This window comes from Candoia aspera, chromosome 5 (assembly GCF_035149785.1).
Source record: "Candoia aspera isolate rCanAsp1 chromosome 5, rCanAsp1.hap2, whole genome shotgun sequence".
NCBI lineage: Eukaryota > Metazoa > Chordata > Lepidosauria > Squamata > Boidae > Candoia > Candoia aspera.
The window spans coordinates 76,489,655-76,506,823 of record NC_086157.1 but is presented as its reverse complement, the minus strand read 5'-3'; the positions used below and the strand labels follow the sequence as shown (position 1 = coordinate 76,506,823).

The 17,169-nt window shown below is 38.7% G+C and overlaps 1 protein-coding gene across 2 annotated transcripts; it reads right to left on the bottom strand.

Annotated features, from left to right (window-relative positions):
* Positions 1-1,545: 1,545 nt before the first annotated feature.
* On the bottom strand, positions 1,546-13,058 carry STYXL2 (serine/threonine/tyrosine interacting like 2). 2 transcript variants are annotated; one of them, XM_063305525.1, is made up of 6 exons: positions 12,897-13,058; positions 11,415-11,560; positions 9,012-9,106; positions 7,750-7,981; positions 6,537-6,754; positions 1,546-4,982 (listed from the first exon to the last, which is right to left on the bottom strand). In XM_063305525.1, exons 2-6 carry the CDS (start codon positions 11,519-11,521, stop codon positions 2,179-2,181), a joined length of 3,456 nt encoding a protein of 1,151 aa, XP_063161595.1. In that variant the 5' UTR covers positions 11,522-11,560; positions 12,897-13,058; the 3' UTR covers positions 1,546-2,178. The 2 variants fall into 2 exon arrangements, with proteins under 2 accessions (XP_063161595.1, XP_063161596.1); XM_063305526.1 differs by having other exon boundaries at positions 11,415-11,539.
* Between the last annotated feature and the right edge of the window lie 4,111 nt (positions 13,059-17,169).

Below are 17,169 nucleotides of genomic sequence, written 5' to 3'. Positions count from 1 at the left end.
GGACTCCTCCTCCTAATGTATTGGGAACGTCTAGCTGCTTGCTTGAACTGTAATAGTATGTGGGAATGGCCTTGGTAGACAGGAGGAAGAGCTGCAGACTGGACAACTGTCATGTAAAACATATCTCAGCCCACAGAAGGGGGGATAGCATGGGAAACATTTCAGAAGAGACCTCCCTGGTTTTCCAAGAGTAATAGGAAAGGAGGAGAGAAATACTTTCAGTCTTGCAAGAATCTGTTAATGTAACCTTATAATAAAGATAGTGCTAGTATTCATTGTTGTGCTTCTTGTCTGGACTACCCCTGAAGGGCTAACATCAATCTTGCAATTACTTTCTCCAGCATCAGAAAAACTGTTTTTTCAATCACAGGAATGTGCTTGCAATGGTATGTGGGAATGACCTTGGGAGACAGGGGAAAGAGCCACTGCCAAAGGAATGGTTGGATAAGAGGCAGCTTAGCCCGCAGAAGGAATGTGGACATGGCAAACATCTCAGAAGGGAACCTCCCTAGTTTCTTGGGCTGTAAAGGCAGCAGAGAAGAAATGTACTTTCAGACTTGCAAGATTCTGTTAATGTAACCTTACAATAAAGTACAATTAGTTTATCTGGGCTTGCTTCCTGTCTGGACTTCCTCACAAGGCTGACAACTCTAGAGCCCTTAGAAGGCAAAAGCCTTCACCATGTAACTGATTAAAGTCTTGTCAATTTCAGGCAGCATTTTAGGTAGCAGAGCAAAGCTAGAGGTACTAATCAACTAACTAAGGTCACAGAATGCAGCTTGTTAACTACTTATCACTTATTAAAGAAATGTGCCATGGAAAAAAACTGTTTATGAAAAGATATTCAAAAAGCTGGACAATATTTGATTTTAAGGCTATGCCTGTCAGACAGAGGACATGAGGACAAAAAGGATGACATGTCCTCCTTTTGCTGGACATTGGTAACTCTAAGCTATTCCCAATTTAGTGGGGGTGGAAATGGAAGCTGAAAAATTAGATGAAGCACTGACAAAGACTAGGAATTTCCAAACAAACAATAGTCTGGGCCAGGTGAATATTTATTTATTTATTTGTTTATTTTCTATCCCACCTTTATTATTTTTATTAATAACTCAAGGTGGCGAACATACCAAATACTCCTTCCTCCTCCTATTTTCCCCACAACAACAACCATGTGAGGTGAGTTGGGCTGAGAGAGAGTGACTGACTCAAGGTCTCCCAGCCGGCTTTCAGGCCTAAGGCGGGACTAGAACTCTCAGTCTCCTGGTTTCTAGCCCAGCATCTTAACCACTAGGTGTATAAGGAATCTAGGCCACTTATAAGGAGCTCTTATACAAATTTGCTCTTGCCATTATGTCTGTTCTGGACGAGAGCCTTTAGGGAAACTCTCCTGGAATTTATCATAGCATAGAATGTTACTAGAATACTTAAGTACAGTGGCTCTACTCTAGGCATTGTGCTCAACCCAAAACATAGCCTGGATGCATTTACACTTAAAAGGGATACTGCTGGTATAACATGCATTCTATAATGTTGAGTTTACTGTTTGGTTCAAAAGGTAAATTTTATTTCTGAAATTGTCTTTGCAGACAAAATTAAAATCCTTAAACAAAGCCTTCCCATGTAACTGAAAAGTGATATTTTGTTCCAAGTTGTCATGGGAACCAACATTACATTTATACCCTCAGTATTTTTTATACACTACAAATACACACAAGAGACAAGCAAGGTTTTGTATTTAGAAAGCAAAGAATATTAGAAGTTCAGATTACTGATTATTCCAACAATGATGGAATTGAAAGAAAATCCTAGAATGATTGTTTAATGATTTCAGAAAACAGAAATATATGTTTGGTTTGATTGGCATTCCCAATTATTATCTTGTTTTTTTAATGAAATGTTCTCAAATATTTAAATATTACAAAACATTATTAACATACAATCTTCCTTTCCTTGAAAAAACTACTTATTCCTCTCATATTGAACATTAAGGGTAGAAGAATATCTGCAGGCCTAAATAGTGCTTAATCTACTATTTACTGGAAAGGAGGATAAGAAATGTAATAGAAAGTGATTAAAATATGCTGTTTAAACCTTGGTTGCTTGCAAATTCTTGGAAGGCTTTCCTCTAAATAGTTAAGGTAGAGAAGAATTAGACTGGCATGACTTGACTCTCCATCACTCCTCTCTCTGTCGCCGAAGCTTTGCTTTACTTTCTTCTTGTCGGCTTCTCCAGGCAGCAATGATGGCATCATCATCCAGTTCTTCCCCCTCCTTATGAGTGCTTTGTCTGTTTCTAATTAAATACTTTGATGCAAAATACTCTTTCCTTTCTTCCGTATTTTCTTCTTTTTCTGTACCTTCTTCAGACTTTGCAAAGCTCTGAGTGAATTTTCTCTTTGCTCCATATTCAGTCATGTCTAATCTGGACTCCTCTGCATGTTCTTCCAAGTGATACAATCTGGTCTGAGGTTTGGCAGATTCTGAGCTGTAAGAGGGTTCTGGAGTTCTAGAAAAACATGGGTCTGGACTTTCTTCTCTAGAGTTTGCCTCACTCACTTTTGACTGTGTAAATGAATGTGCCTTCTCTTCTTGTGCAGAGGCAGAGGAAAATTGGGAAGAGGTTCTTTGCCATTCATTTTTATACTGATGGGCTGAGGAACTATCCATATCTTCTCTCTGGGATCTGGAAGTTCTATAGCTAGAAGCTTCAGTGTCCATCTTTCTAAAAGTGGATGACTTCCTATATTTCTCACTACTGGCCTCAGTGCAGTCCTGATAGGAGGACTTTTCTTCTGTTTTCAAACCTCTGAGCCACTTGTTTACATTGTTTTCTACTTCTGATCTTATAACACCCCCAACAGTAGCAAACTGGCCTGAGAGAGCAGAAACTCTGTCACTGGTGTCAATATCTTCCCTTAATGGATTCCCAGGACCACCCATTGCTATATTTCTATCATATAGATTTTCTCTTTTTTCATCCTCATCTTCATCCTTGATCTTTTTCTTCTTAAATAAAGTGCTACGCTTATTGTCACTGATAAGCTTCTCAGTCTGGTAATCTGACATTTTCTCTCTCATTTCTGTTTGCATCTCCCTTTCCTTTCTGCTAAGCTTCTTCAGATCTACCTCATCAGCAAAAAGGCTGAAAAGAGGCTTGCTTGTCTGAGTTACTTTCCTACTTGAGATAGATTCTTCCATGCTTCTACTCACTGAAGTCTTGCAAGATAGGATGGATTGAGTGTCAGCATATTGAGGGTCTTGATGAAGCAGTGAAGTAGAAGTAGATAGAGGTAAGCCAGTTTGTGCTCCAAGCAGAGATGACTTGCCATCATCCATGTGTCTATTTGGATCACTTGACTTAACACTGGAAGCCATTACTGATGGTGAACGAGACAACATAAGGATTTCATTTTGTTTCTGAGCAATAGTTTCATTAACAACATTGGCAATCCAATTCTGAATGCTGGCTATTGATATTGTTTCATCTGGGCCAATGGAGATGCCAGGCACACTTGCTGGCTTAGCCCCATTACTGCTTCTAGCCTGAGAAAAAGATGAGCAATTGGTCTGCATGCTTATTGCTGAAGCCAGATCTTCTGTCCCATTTATGGAAGCTGTTGATGGCCAAAAGGCTGACAAAGGGATGTTTCCACTTTCTGCCTCCCAGCTGCAGAGAGATTGGCTTTCCTCCAGAACCTTCTTTGAGTGTTCAAGTAACTCCATTCGTCTCTGTTTTCTCCTGGCACAAATGGAATCTTTACCTTTAGTAAGTTCTACAATATCATCCTTATTCTCACTACCAACTTTCTTCTGGTGCTTAGTCTTCCAGGCTTGGTAGGCTGTCAGATTGATATCTGACAAGCATTTCTCTTCTTCCATAGCCTCTTTATTTTGTTGGCTACTGTCTTCAGCCTTGGATTGCTCAACTTCTGAATCTTTTTTGTGAAAGCCAAACTGGATTCTCTTAATCTTCCATCTTTCTAAGGCTGTCAACTTGTCTTTGTTCTTTTGACAGAAATTATAAAATGAACTAGTACCAGATAATATACTTTCTGCATCTACATCCCTCCCTCTTGCTCCATGTTCGGATCTTAGATTCTCATCACCATATCTAGCTCTTGAGCAATATTTCTTAGAGGCTTCCTTTTCTATCTCCATCATCCTCTCATTCCACATATCCCAGCTACTTTCTGTAGACATAGAGTCTGTACGTCCTCTTCTCATTCTGTTGATACTACTTGCTTCCAGTTCTTGTTTCAAGATCCTGATCTCTTGGCTACTCACACTTTCAGTATCACTTGTATCATTTACAAGGCATGATTTTTGCCCCATGCTAGACTCCTCTTCCTTGGAAAGTATGCAGCTTTCTATTTGGTACTTCTCATTTTTGCGTTGCCATGCTTGGATCATTTGATTTACATCCTCCTCAGATTCTACTTGTCCTTGAAGTGGGAGGTCTGAGGGTTTACTTTCTCCATTCTTCTTTAAAATTTCCTTGGCAGGCAAGCCTTGTTTCCTTCTCCATTCTTCATAGAGTTCTTCCTCCTCCTCTTCACTGATAAGAGTAGGCTCCTTGGAAATCAAGCTCAACTTTCCCATAGAAGAAGCAGTCATTACACTTCCCAGGAGACTTGTTGTGTCTTCTTCCTCTACCATGATAGAGTGGACTTTGGCTCCCATAATACTCCCAGAATCTTCTTTCTCAGATAGTAGGGAACAACTTCCAGCTCTTACAACAGAACTTTGCCCATCTGTTGTATCTTCATCATCTTCATCATCTTCCTCTTCTCGTTCCTCAAGTAGCTTTTCATTGAGTTCTCGGAGCTGTTTCAGAAAACCATCATTGGGATAAATAGCTCTCTTCTTACGGATAGTCAGTAAAGCTTCTAATATTGTCATGTGATGGAAGATCATTAGATAAGCAGATATGAGCACTGCTGAGCGACTGATTCCCATTTCACTGCTGACCATAACTTTTCCTAGAAGTAAAATTATACAAATAATAATTTCAGAATCATATTACAATATTTTTGCAACTATGTTTTGAGCAAATAAAAAAAATTAGAAAAATTAAAATATGCCATTGTTAGGCTTCATGGTACAAATATCTAAAGCTGGGAACCTGATAAAGTAAGCTAAATAAATAAAAATACAGTATGTCCCTAGGAAGCCTATGCAATGGTGATGGATTCTGGGAGTTTTCTATCAACATCTGGAAGTCCATGGTGACTTATGCCCAAATTAGAAATTTGAGAACATTTCACACATATTTTCAAACTAAGCTTTTTGTAAACCTTTACAGGGATAATACAATTTTCTGTGTATATACTCAGTAGCTGATCTTATTTCAACAAGACAATAAGTGTGCTCCAGGATTGCAGCATTAATGGACAGGGGAGTCATGGTCTTTCCCATGTAGTGAGGTTTTTTATTTGATTCTATATGAACAGAAATTGGTTGCAATCTTTTACTGAATTGCTTTTTTAATACTAATTTTTGAAACAGAAGTCTTCTCAAGTTTGAGAAACTGTAAAGCTTTTATTATGACTCTTATTTATTATGGCTCTTATAGAGATCTGTATTTGCATACAGATACAGAAAATTGCTGAATACTTGCTTAAAAACCATTTAAAACTATAGGTCCTCTATTTCAGAGAAATGAAAGTCTTCCTGCAATTTATATTCACTATAGTTGGCTAGCCACTGGGGTGATGTCCACTGGGGGTATCCCACTACTATGATGCTTTTATTTTATTTTATATTTTATTTTGATAAACTAAAAAAATACAAATACCACAGCTTTAAAGAATCAATACAACTTCAAAACTGATATCAAGTAATAAAAAAAGGAAAGGAAAGGAAAGGAAAGGAAAGGAAAGGAAAGGAAAGGAAAGGAAAGGAAAGGAAAGGAAAGGAAAGGAAGCCCTAAACATTCTGGATACTCACATGTTCCCCAATCATTCACAAAGACGAATGACAAATGTATTAGTTTTAGATTTGTTTTTGACAATAATTGTCTTTTAAAGAATGATAGAAATAAATGTAAAAAATTCCCCCAAAAGAGAAGCTACATTGTAAGTATAAAAGATCATAAAAGCAATTTCACAAATCATAATGAATTCATATATGAAGGGTTATCTCCATTTCCAACTGAAAACAGCATAAGCATGCCCTGGCAACATCACTTTTCTGCTATATCTCCTCAATATTTTCTTCATCTCACCCTCAGCCTGTGAATGAAACAAGTTTAAGTTGTCCTTATCTATAAAAGAAGTATTTTTCCTATTATTCTGATACTCTCCAAGGTTACCTATGGCATATAAAACCTGCTAGGCTTTGTGACCAATGACCTTGGAGAGATATCAGAAGACTGCTGTGACTTGAAACAGAGGCAACAGAGAGAAGATAGGAATCGCCAGTGGTGACAGAAAATTTCATACTGGTATAATTTTCTGTTAATAGATGACTTTGCTTCAATTCAGCAATGGGGAAAGGCCCTGACTATGTGAACTGATATAGTTTGCCTGATTTACCTCTGTAGGTTAGTAATGCTTCATCGAGAAACTCTGCTGCTGGGCGGAAATGTTTAGCGATATCCTCATCTGGGAAATCATCCACCTCAATGCCCAAGTACTGGATATTCATTCCATTATAGAACTCTGGTCCCGTATATACACCAGTGCCGTGAGCAGCATTCAGGATATGAGTAACCCCTAGCCTCTTTAGGCGTCCTTTATTCACTGCAGCACTCCTTCAATGCAAAGAGAGAGGACGTTAGATTCCAGCTTCTAATTTGAGAGCTAACCTGTACCCCAACAGTAGCCAACAGAGAATTAGTTGAGTCTCTTAGAATCTGGTGATGAATAAATATAGACACAGTATGTTTACGTCAGTCATAAGTATTTACCACAGTTTTACAAATACGTTGTGACACAACCAAATCTGATCTGTGGAAATCTTTCACTTAGATTGTATTTTATATCATTTTAATGCCATGTTTTAGCTTATCTGTTTCCTTGCATCTTGCCTTTATACTGTTTATGTAACATTCATGGTAATTAAAAAGCAACATCTATAACATCTATCAGATAAAGAAAAGAAACAGAATAGAGGAAGAAATTGTAGCCAAAAACAAGAGGTCAATATACTAAAAATTCATTAAATGGGCAGACCTAAAGCTGCTAGGGTAAAATGTTTTGAGATAGTGGAAATTCAAGAGAAAGGAGACCAGGTGGATCTTTTGAGGCAGGGATTTCCATCATTCAGGAGAAAAGGCCCTTTTCTCCATAACAGTCTGTCAGGCTCATTACCCACATCAAGTTGTGAAAAGGAGCCTTCTCTGCAGAACTTCAAAATCAGCCAGGCTCATGTAGCCTAGGAGGAAGCAGTCTTTTGGGTGAGTATTTTCAGAAGGCCGTAACCCTTTGTACTGGTCTCATGAGTGCTCCTTAAATAAGTTACTTATTACTACTGTCCTGGCTATTGTGGAAAACATACAAAACTACATCAGGATCCCCCCTATTTAGCCCTGTGTTTTTCCAAGTAACCTGTCATATTTACTTTTTGAATGTAACTTTCTATTTCTATTGTATTCTATTGTATTTCCCCAAGTTTTTCTTGAGATGGACAGATTGAGATTTAATACACTCAATCACTGATCTAGCAATACTGCTCATTTTTTATAACACAGGCTGAGAAGCTCATCCTCTGAGAATCTTATTCAAACAGAAACATCTTTGTACTCACTTTTCTGCTATGAAGATATTTGGCCAGACCTCATCAATGGGATCCATTGGTGATTCCAGATGGTCTTTCACAAGTGCCCTCTGTATGTCCATAACACATGGTGTATTGAACAGGCTAGTATCATCTATCTTTTCTTTAACTCGGTTATATAGATCTTCCATCAGCAACTGCTCTGCAGATTCCAGCATCCCTGGACATACAGTGTCTACTTTCACTTCCTTTGTCTTCAGCTCTGTAATGAACCCAGACTTTAATTTTCAAAACTACAACCAATGTTCTGATTTTGTTTACCACTGACATGACTATTAGCTATCCACTCACTTGGTCTGAACTAAAATCACAATCCTGATGGACCAATGAGCTAGCATTCTATTCTATCCTAATATTTCACTGTGGACTTAGTTGGAATCACATTCCAATATTGAAAGGTGGGTGGGGGGAGATGCTAGCTTTTAGGGAAAGTACCCTGTTTAATTCAAAATAGAAAGTGGTGTCTTTTTGTTAATGTGAAGGAAAATTTGCCTTGCTTCCATGAAATTAGAATTAAAATGGGGGATTGGCATGGTACATAATTATAGTGCTATTCAGTCCCTGTACCCAAGGCAAAGAATTCTCTACATGGTTTAACTCAGAAATTGCCTTGTTTAACCAAAGTTCCCTGCAACTAGTTGTTGTTTCTTCATTGCTAGCTCATTGCTAGTTACAGTTCATTGTAATATTTTGTTCTGGTTTCTCAGGGCTTCAGGGAACTAAATTTCAGGTAGGTGGATTAAAAGTGCAAAGTAGATACATTAAGACTACATTTTGCACACCTCAACAAAACCATTACTTCTGAAAATTGATAAACTTCGGTGTATGACCAAAAGGGAAGCTTGGGACTTCTTGTGGCCCACGAGCTATGGTGGGCCTCTAAACTAACCCATAGAAAGTTGCTAATCCTCACTCTATTTTTCTTTTTTCTTTTAAAGTTACAAACAACATTGTTTTGTGATAGTAAATAAATGAGGAAAAAACTAGTAATTAATCCTCCCCATGGGAAAAAAGAACTGTTTAATTAATAGACAATGAATCTGTAATTCTGCAGATGAGAAAGCAGAGGCAAAATAAATCTGAATTAAAGATGAAGTAGTTTTCTAAAGCCTTAATATCTGAAAGAAAGCAGAATTCTCAGTCCTTTCCTCCTCCCCAGTGTTGGCTCATTTATGTACATACCAATTTCTCCATACTCATATGGTCTGATTATCCTTCTCCTCAGATCCTACCTTCCTTGATGATTTGTTTAGCAGCCACAGCAGATGACAGATGGATGGGATCCATGAAGATGCTCTCAGTCTCTGCATCTGATAGCACTGAATATCTGTTGACCAATGACAATGAAGCAAGCATTGGCAAGTTCTGTACTACTACAGCTTTTCCCAACTTTTTGAAAATAAAGCAACTTAGGAGAGATAAATTGTACAAGAGGGCTGATGTTTCCAGAGGGTCTATGTTTGGAGAGTTGCTTTCAGAAGCTACTCTGAATGAATAATATCTAACAGATAGTTGACATTTCCCTATAAAGCTTTCGTTCTTATCTATGTACGAAAAGCTTTCGTTCTTATCTATGCTCCCCTCAAATACAGTATGCTAATGTGAACAACTGCAACATAAAATCATTTTTACGTAAAAGAAGTGATATTTCTCTGTACTATGTATTGACTCTTGCCATGTGGAGGCATATTTGTAACCACATATTCATCAGAGAAAGTAAACATGAAGAAACTTCCTTAAAAATTGGTACAACTCCCACCTTGCAATGTCCAATCTTCATTTTTAGTTTTTTCTCCTTTGTAAAATGGGAGCAATAATAGACCTCAGACAGTTGTACTCTTTATTTTATTTATTTACTTAAATAATTTATCTGGCCACCCATCTCACAACAGTGACTCTGGGCAGTGTACAAAGATTAAAACCCAACGATTAAAGCATAACCCATGGTGTTCAGGTAAATGACACCTTCCAATCATAAAAACACATCAATAACAGGGTCAGTCTAACCTCAGGGCCTGAACATTTGTGAAACAGATACAGAGATATTATTAGATATTTTTCAAAGAATATGTTTTTTAAAACTTGTAGAAAATGGAATTGGCCATCTAAGTTGCTTGAAAAGCAGCTGAGGGCAGGTCGGGTGAAATGATGCCTTGCTGTCTTCATTTGATTGCAAGATTATTGCCAGAATTCCTTTCTAATGGAAAGGACTATGGAGACACAAAAGAATAATCTTCCTTGTACTTAGCTGACAAATTCAGGTTAAGAAACTGAGTGTTTACAACCCTGTCCTTTTTAAGTAGAAGAAAGTATTTCTTTTTTCATCCACTAGAGGGTCCCTAAGTTTCTGAATCTTGCAAACATACAGCATTAATCAAAAAGGGTTTCCATAGTAACTGGTCATGAAGCAGTTTATGTACAGCCAGTTTTCAAAACAAACAGCAGCTAAGATGGCTAGGACAAGAGGGAAGTCCATGTGGACTTGAGTTGAAATGCAGAAAGCATTAGAAGACTCCAGCTTCAGCTAATACATATTCAAAAGCAGGGACTGGCCATAGAAAAAGCAAGAAAGGAGAATATGTGAGCAATGTCCTTCCGTTTCCTTTGTTAGACAGTTGGAAGCTTGTTCCACCTCTGGTTTTCAGATTAGGCTATCTTCTCAGCTAAAAATCCAAGGAGGAAATCTAGTTGAATACCATCAACACCCAGAATTTGCAATTTCTGTTTTCCTGTACCACTGCTAATGACTTTATTCCCTTGCAGCCAGATAAATTATTTAAGTAAATAAAATAAAGAGTACAACTGTCTGAGGTCTATTACTGCTCCCATTACACAAAGGAGAAAAAAACTAAAAATGAAGATTGGACATTGCAAGATCCCATTGCGAACATCCAATGGACCTCTGGGTTTGTCTACTCTCAGGACTGGGAATTACTTGCTGTTTCCCTCTGGGTTTGCAAGACGCAGCGATGAGAGAGGATTGCAGAGAGAAAGAGGGCTGCAAAAGCCCCTTCATGCAAACTGTAGTCCACTTTGAGCTTTGATCTCCAGCACCATCCAACAGCCACACTGGCTCTACCACTCTCAGCTGTGCCCTCCCCCAGTTTATTTTTTTTAATGGATTGGGAAGGAAAGGCAGATTGGTGACAATGAGAAAGGCTACATCACAGGCTAAAACAAACCAACTGAAGAAAATGTCACTCTTTTTAACTAGGCTTCCCTCCACTCAGTACTCTACAATCTGGCTCCCTGCAGGCTCCAAGTCTATGCAGAAAATAGAATTGAGCAGTAGCATCCAAACCGATCAGGACTATAGAAAGATTGATGCAAATAACAGCAGCTTGGGTGGGCTTCTGCTCCTGCCTCACCAAATGTGAGCACTGCTTTCCCCAAGGAGCCTCAGTGTTTATACAAAACCTCTGTTGAATCAATTGGATTAGCAAAATAATGCTTTTGCGCTCAGTCATGGATTTTGAAAGAAGTACTGTAAGAAAGAACTCTTTAGGCCCTGTTCTTGGTAAGGATTTGGATAGTGTGCTGGATGAGTGTAAAAAGGGAAAGAGAGAAAAGAAAAGGGTTGCAATTTGTTCCACGCAGTTGGAAGGATAGAGAGGCTTAGTTTGTGAAACTCTCACCGGCTAGGAGAAGGACTTCGAAGATAGTAAGCTTGCACTGTCTTCACATCAGATCCTCCTTCATCTGGCACTGCCTGCTCACTGTCTGAATCGATGCTACTTGCCATCACTCTGGTGGAAGCGGGCTGGAATTGGGAAGAATAGGATTGGGGGGATCACAATAAACTAAATTATAGAAATCCATACAGAATCTCATCTGCCAAGTCATGCAAAGCACACTGTATGTTTTAGAAGAAGGGAAGAAGGCTAAGGAAATCTTTGCCACTATGAAAGGAAATGGGGCTCTTCAGAAGTACCTTATCAAATGTAGAGGTCTATTTATTTCTGACCAACTAATTAGCTGCATGTTATTAAGTATTTGCATAAATAGTAAAATGTGGTGTATATGCATGCTCAAAACCCAAATCCCTTTTTAAAAAACATAATATTTGAAACCAAGTGTACCTATTGTGGGAGAATGTAAGCCATTTGAATATTAATAAAGGTTTTGAGCAGATAGAGGTGAGCACTAAAAGCATGTAGGTATGTAAGAATAATTTATGTATTACATTTGTGGCTAGGCTTCAAGAGGAAGTTAGTCAGAGTAGCTAGAGCTAGCTAAATCTGTAGTTTAGCGTTTAGCAGGTATATTTAGCACATTCAACATAGTGACTTGGATCTATTTTAAAACTTTGTCTTTTGATAATTAATTTGTAAATTAATAATTTATATTTTATAAATTATATAAATTATAAACATTTATACATTAGAAACATATAAATTATAAAAATCTATAATCTTGTATTTCCTTGTTGTTTGATTATTAACACTGTTTCCTGTATCAGGGTCTTGCCCACGGAATGTTACTGAACATGTCCATGTGTGCTTTGCAAACCCATAAGAAAGTGTTTGGAGACTGAAGTACTCTGGAATCCTGCTTGAGTAGACAAAACAAACCTCATCTTGAGAAGGGAGAGAAAACTTTTAAGGCTAGAAGTTACCTCTTACAGATTCTCCAACACTATTCAAATACCATCTTGCTCTGAACAACACAAGCTTTTGCATGTCTTCTCAGAAATATATCCTACTGAGTTTAATGGAACCTATTTCCAGGTAAGAGCATGTGAGACTGTAATCTAAAAGAGAGAACTTGTTTTTTAAATTACATGCTTCCACTTTGAACTCTCTATCACCTTCCTAGTCTAAAATGGTCCACGCGGATCATGTTTTGACTTCAGAGAAATCTTATGAAGCCACTGTTGTTTCCACAGGTCCATTCCTTGTGATTCTACAGCCCTTGTAGAAATAGCTCTCCCATGCCAGCCCCCAAAGCTCTGACCCTCATTTCCTTCTTCTGCAGTTCTCATTCCCACCCCTTGCAGTTTGTCTGAAATGTCAGGAATGCAGCCAGGCTGCCACAAGCAAGGGTGGGTTGTTATTGCGACTCTGCTATGAACCAGGAAGTCTGAGCCAAAAAATTCTGCCAACCTCATCACAACTTACCGTTTATGCTGTGAACATGTGTATCTCCTGGGGGTAGAATTGTCTTTGTTGAGATTAAGGCACAAATCTAAAGTAAGAAACTAATCAGAGAGCTAGGATACAGGCAGTTGCCCTCTTTCCCTCTCGGTGATTTCTTTGCAAAGGGACAGGACAACTGTCAGCTTCAAACTTTATCAGCCTTCTAAATATAACACCTCCAGGCACTGGCTGGCTGTTGGGTAACGGCAGGGGAAATGCCATGCCTGGGCTTTTAACTCTATCCCTTCAAATCAAGGAACCACAACTATCTGCAGAATAGATCAAAAGTTTGATGGGCAACCTTTATTATTTTTTTATTCTTATGTCTGTTTACATGTTGTGAGGAATGATGGAATGTTGTTTTTGCAATGGAAGAAAGCTTGCTTTTCCAGTAAATTGTAAAACTAAGCTTGCTTTTTCAGTAGTTTTGTAAAACTAAGACATGTAGTGCAGAGGATGTGGGATGTGGTTGGGTGAACAGGAGACTGTTTCCCTACCTTAACATGTGTAAAGGAAATAAGATGCTTAACCAATGCTGAAAATATGCTCATAGCCAGTTCTAGCAAGCTTTGCGGTCAAAAACGACCCTGACCTACTTGCTCCAAGGAAGCTAGCTGCCTTATAAGGGAAGAAGTAAATAAGGGACTGGGGGAGATAAAAAGTGGGGAATGGGAGATATAAACAGAGGCAGGACTTCACGTGATATTTTTAGGCATTTCTGATAGGCTATACACTCCTCAGTATCTATCCAATGGGGAACAGGAGGAGGGCTCTACTGGCCGGGATAGGGAATAAAACTGTGTGCTTTGTGTTAATGGGGTGTGCCTACTTTGCTAGCCACCCATCCTTGCAAGAACATATTAATAAAGTTTGCTTCTACTGCTTCTCAAGACTTTGTCAAATTTATTCAATGAGGGGCTTTTCTCACAACTGGGGGCTTGTTCAGGATCCAAAAGTCTTCAGAGTTTGGACCCCTACCCTGACGGCTGGGAAGACATGTCCCACTGAGTTCAGTGGTCCTGTGCAACAAGGGTCAGTGGTCCAAGATCTATGAACGACAGAGAATCCCAGGAAAAATTACTTGCGAAGTAGCAGAAGGGTATTAAGAAAAAGGAAGTAGGCATATAACCGCGGCGACCAGTCAGACCTCGTGCATGAGCCAAGGTAATGAAAATTGGACTTAAGTACTTCCCTGGTAGTTGGGACATTCTGTGAGGGTGGGACCCTCAGTGAGACTTTGAAAGTGTGTGGTTGAGACGTACAATGGTGTACAAAGTGAGTGTGGAGTCCGGATCTGCAGTTCTGTTCTCCTGTGAGGGAAACAGTCAGAGAAGGACGAAGCATTGGTTAACAGGTGAAAGTAAAAGTCTCAGGTAGACAGAATGGGAAACAGGAAATCTAGGCCTAGTGGGGAGAACAGGGATTCTCCGGGAAATAAGGACTCCAGGAAAGGTAGTCTGGGAAACATTCCTCCAAATAGTCCTTTAGGAGTTATGTTGAAGAAGTGGAAACATTTACCTTGTACAAGGGATAAGGATAAGAAGAAAATGATACAGTACTGTTGTTTTGTGTGGACTTAAGAACCCATAAAAGGGGACAGCTGTCTGGTGGTCCAAGTTTGGGTCTTGGAAAGACTGGGTGAAACAAGCCCTAAACATCTATGTTAACAATAAGGAGCCTTGGCCAGAGGAGGAATCAAAATATGCTTTGTGTTGGGTAAAATCTACCAGCCTAATGATGCCTCTCAGGGCCAAAGAAACTAAAGGGAGTCAGAAAGTAAAATTTACAAATGAAAACCATGGTGAATTATTCTGTAAAAGTATGGCCTACATATAAATTGATTAGGGGTTTTGTTTGACCACCATATGGAACTGATGATTTGGCTATTTGTGAAAATTTAAATATTACTATAAATGAGACTAAAGTGAGAAGTGAGAAGTGAGGAATTTAGATATGCTGCAGCATGGTTAGGAAAACAAACCAACTCAATCATGAAATTGACAAAATGCGACCCCTTGGATGACTTGCTGCCCTACAATGTAGTGGCGACGGCTCCTCCAACAGAACCCCGGTCTAAAAAGGGTAATGGAATTCCAAAGGAAACCAGAAATCTCACAGGAGAAAATAAAGAGTTAATCAAGAAAATGGAAAGTTGTTGTAGGAAGGGACCTTTTCACCTATCGGCCGAAGGTTCACGCGGCCAGAAATCATTGCACCATTTAGACAGGTGCCCTTGGCTACTGGTGGTGTGGGTCTGGTGCGGGTTCCCTTGCATGCAATGGATGTTAGGAACTTTAGGAAGAAATTATGAAATCAGAGGATTGGGAGAAGAGAAAGTTGAAGTGTCACCACTACCCTACAATCCAAGCTATGGGATTGGTAGGGAAGGATGTGGGGGTTGTGGGGGAAAAAAAAAGGGTGAAACCTGGGGGGGAGACCTACTAAATTAGAATTGAAAATTATTAGTAGTTTTTACTTTATTTTGTTTATTTTTGAGTGTGTTTGTGCATGCACATGTATTTTGTTTGTGTGTGTGTTTTGATTCTTATTGTCTCTTTGGAAGTATCTTGGGCTGCCATAGGTGCACATTGGCCCCCAAGTTTGTTTGTTGATGGAAAAGCAACCAAAAACAGTTGCCATGTTTATAAGTATGTTTGATTTTTATAACTGTGTATGTCTTGTTTATAAGAGAGCTGAGGATTGGCAACTGTATGTGGACAGAATGTTTGATGAAGTGTCAAAGATTGTGATTTTCTGTGGATTGGATTGATGCAAATCCACAATCCAATGTGGCAAGATATTCAGACTTTGTTATCAGTCTTCCTGACATTGGAGGAACAGAGGATGGTTATTGAAATAGGACAGAAAAGGGAAACGTTTGGAGGATATTGAAAGAAAACTACAAAAGTTGAGGGGTGTGCTGGTAGAGCCCATAAATGAACAGGGTGTTTGCAGGGCAACCCCAGGAGGAAGAGAGAAAGGAGAGAGAAAAAGGAAAGATGGAATGCCTTGTTCTTAGTTCAAGGGATTTATTCAGTGAGGGGCTTTTCTCACAATGTGTCCCTTTAAGGATCAGGAATTGAAATTATGTTCCGTTAAAGATCTTCATTCCCATCTGCCCCCTTCCCCCAGTTTTTCTGGCCTATTACAGACTGCCTCAAAATGAAACAAGAAATTAAATTGGGGAAACAACAGAAAGTCTGATGGTGCTTTAAAGATTAACAGATGGATTATTGCAGATGCTTCCTGTATCACATCCACATAATCAGATGCATGAAATATTACCCTAAGTGAGGAGCAGCGTTACATATACACACAGCTATTCTTGAGGATGGGGGAAGGAGAAGAGGAAGAGAGAAATGCTGAAAAGAGAGGTGAGAGACAGAATTATTTTTAGTTACTACAAAGCAGTAACAATTCTAGCACTAAAGTGTGATAAGAAACTTTGGTCTTAGATTGGATGAACTGGCTAATCTCTACGTAAAATAAAAAATAGAATATAGATCTGACGTTATGACAATATCCAAAAAACAGTGGGGAATACAGTACAAGTAAACCCCCAGTTTCAGAGATTAATAGGAAAGAAGAGATGTCCGTCAAAGCAGAATATCCATTAAATCTGAATGGTCTTTACACATTCATATTTTCTGCTTGTTACACATGTATCAAATGGCAAATGGAATTTTATACATGCACAAAAACATTCAATGTACAGATGATATAGATTGTACAGTGTATAGAACTTGCCCCCTGCATCCAATGTCCTCTGAACTACTGACAACTGTTCAGTCAAAAGGGGTTGTCTATCTTTCAGTTTCACAGAAGCTCCTGGAAGCCAGTGTGACTGTTACGTTCTTTTTTTAACTCATCACTGAATGGGTATTCATAGTTTGAGAAATGCCTGAATAAGATCCCTTAATGTGACTATCCAAAGGTCTGAACAGAGGTGGTTATATTATAGGGCTTGGCCACAGACACTCTAAAGAAGTGAATTGTGATCCACAAAAGCTTATGCAGTAATACATTTTTTATATATAAGAATTTTATTAGGTTTAGGACAAAGATAAAAACTACAAAAAAGAAAAAAAACTACAAAAAGAAAAAAAGAAAACAAAGCGTGTGAAAACACAAGAGAAAAAAATTATTTAGAAGTTATACAAGGGGTGACTTCTGACTTTTAACAGCAAGGATATGTACAATCTTCCATAATCAATCCCTTAGTCTATATTAAAACAAAATCACATTATTTCAATAG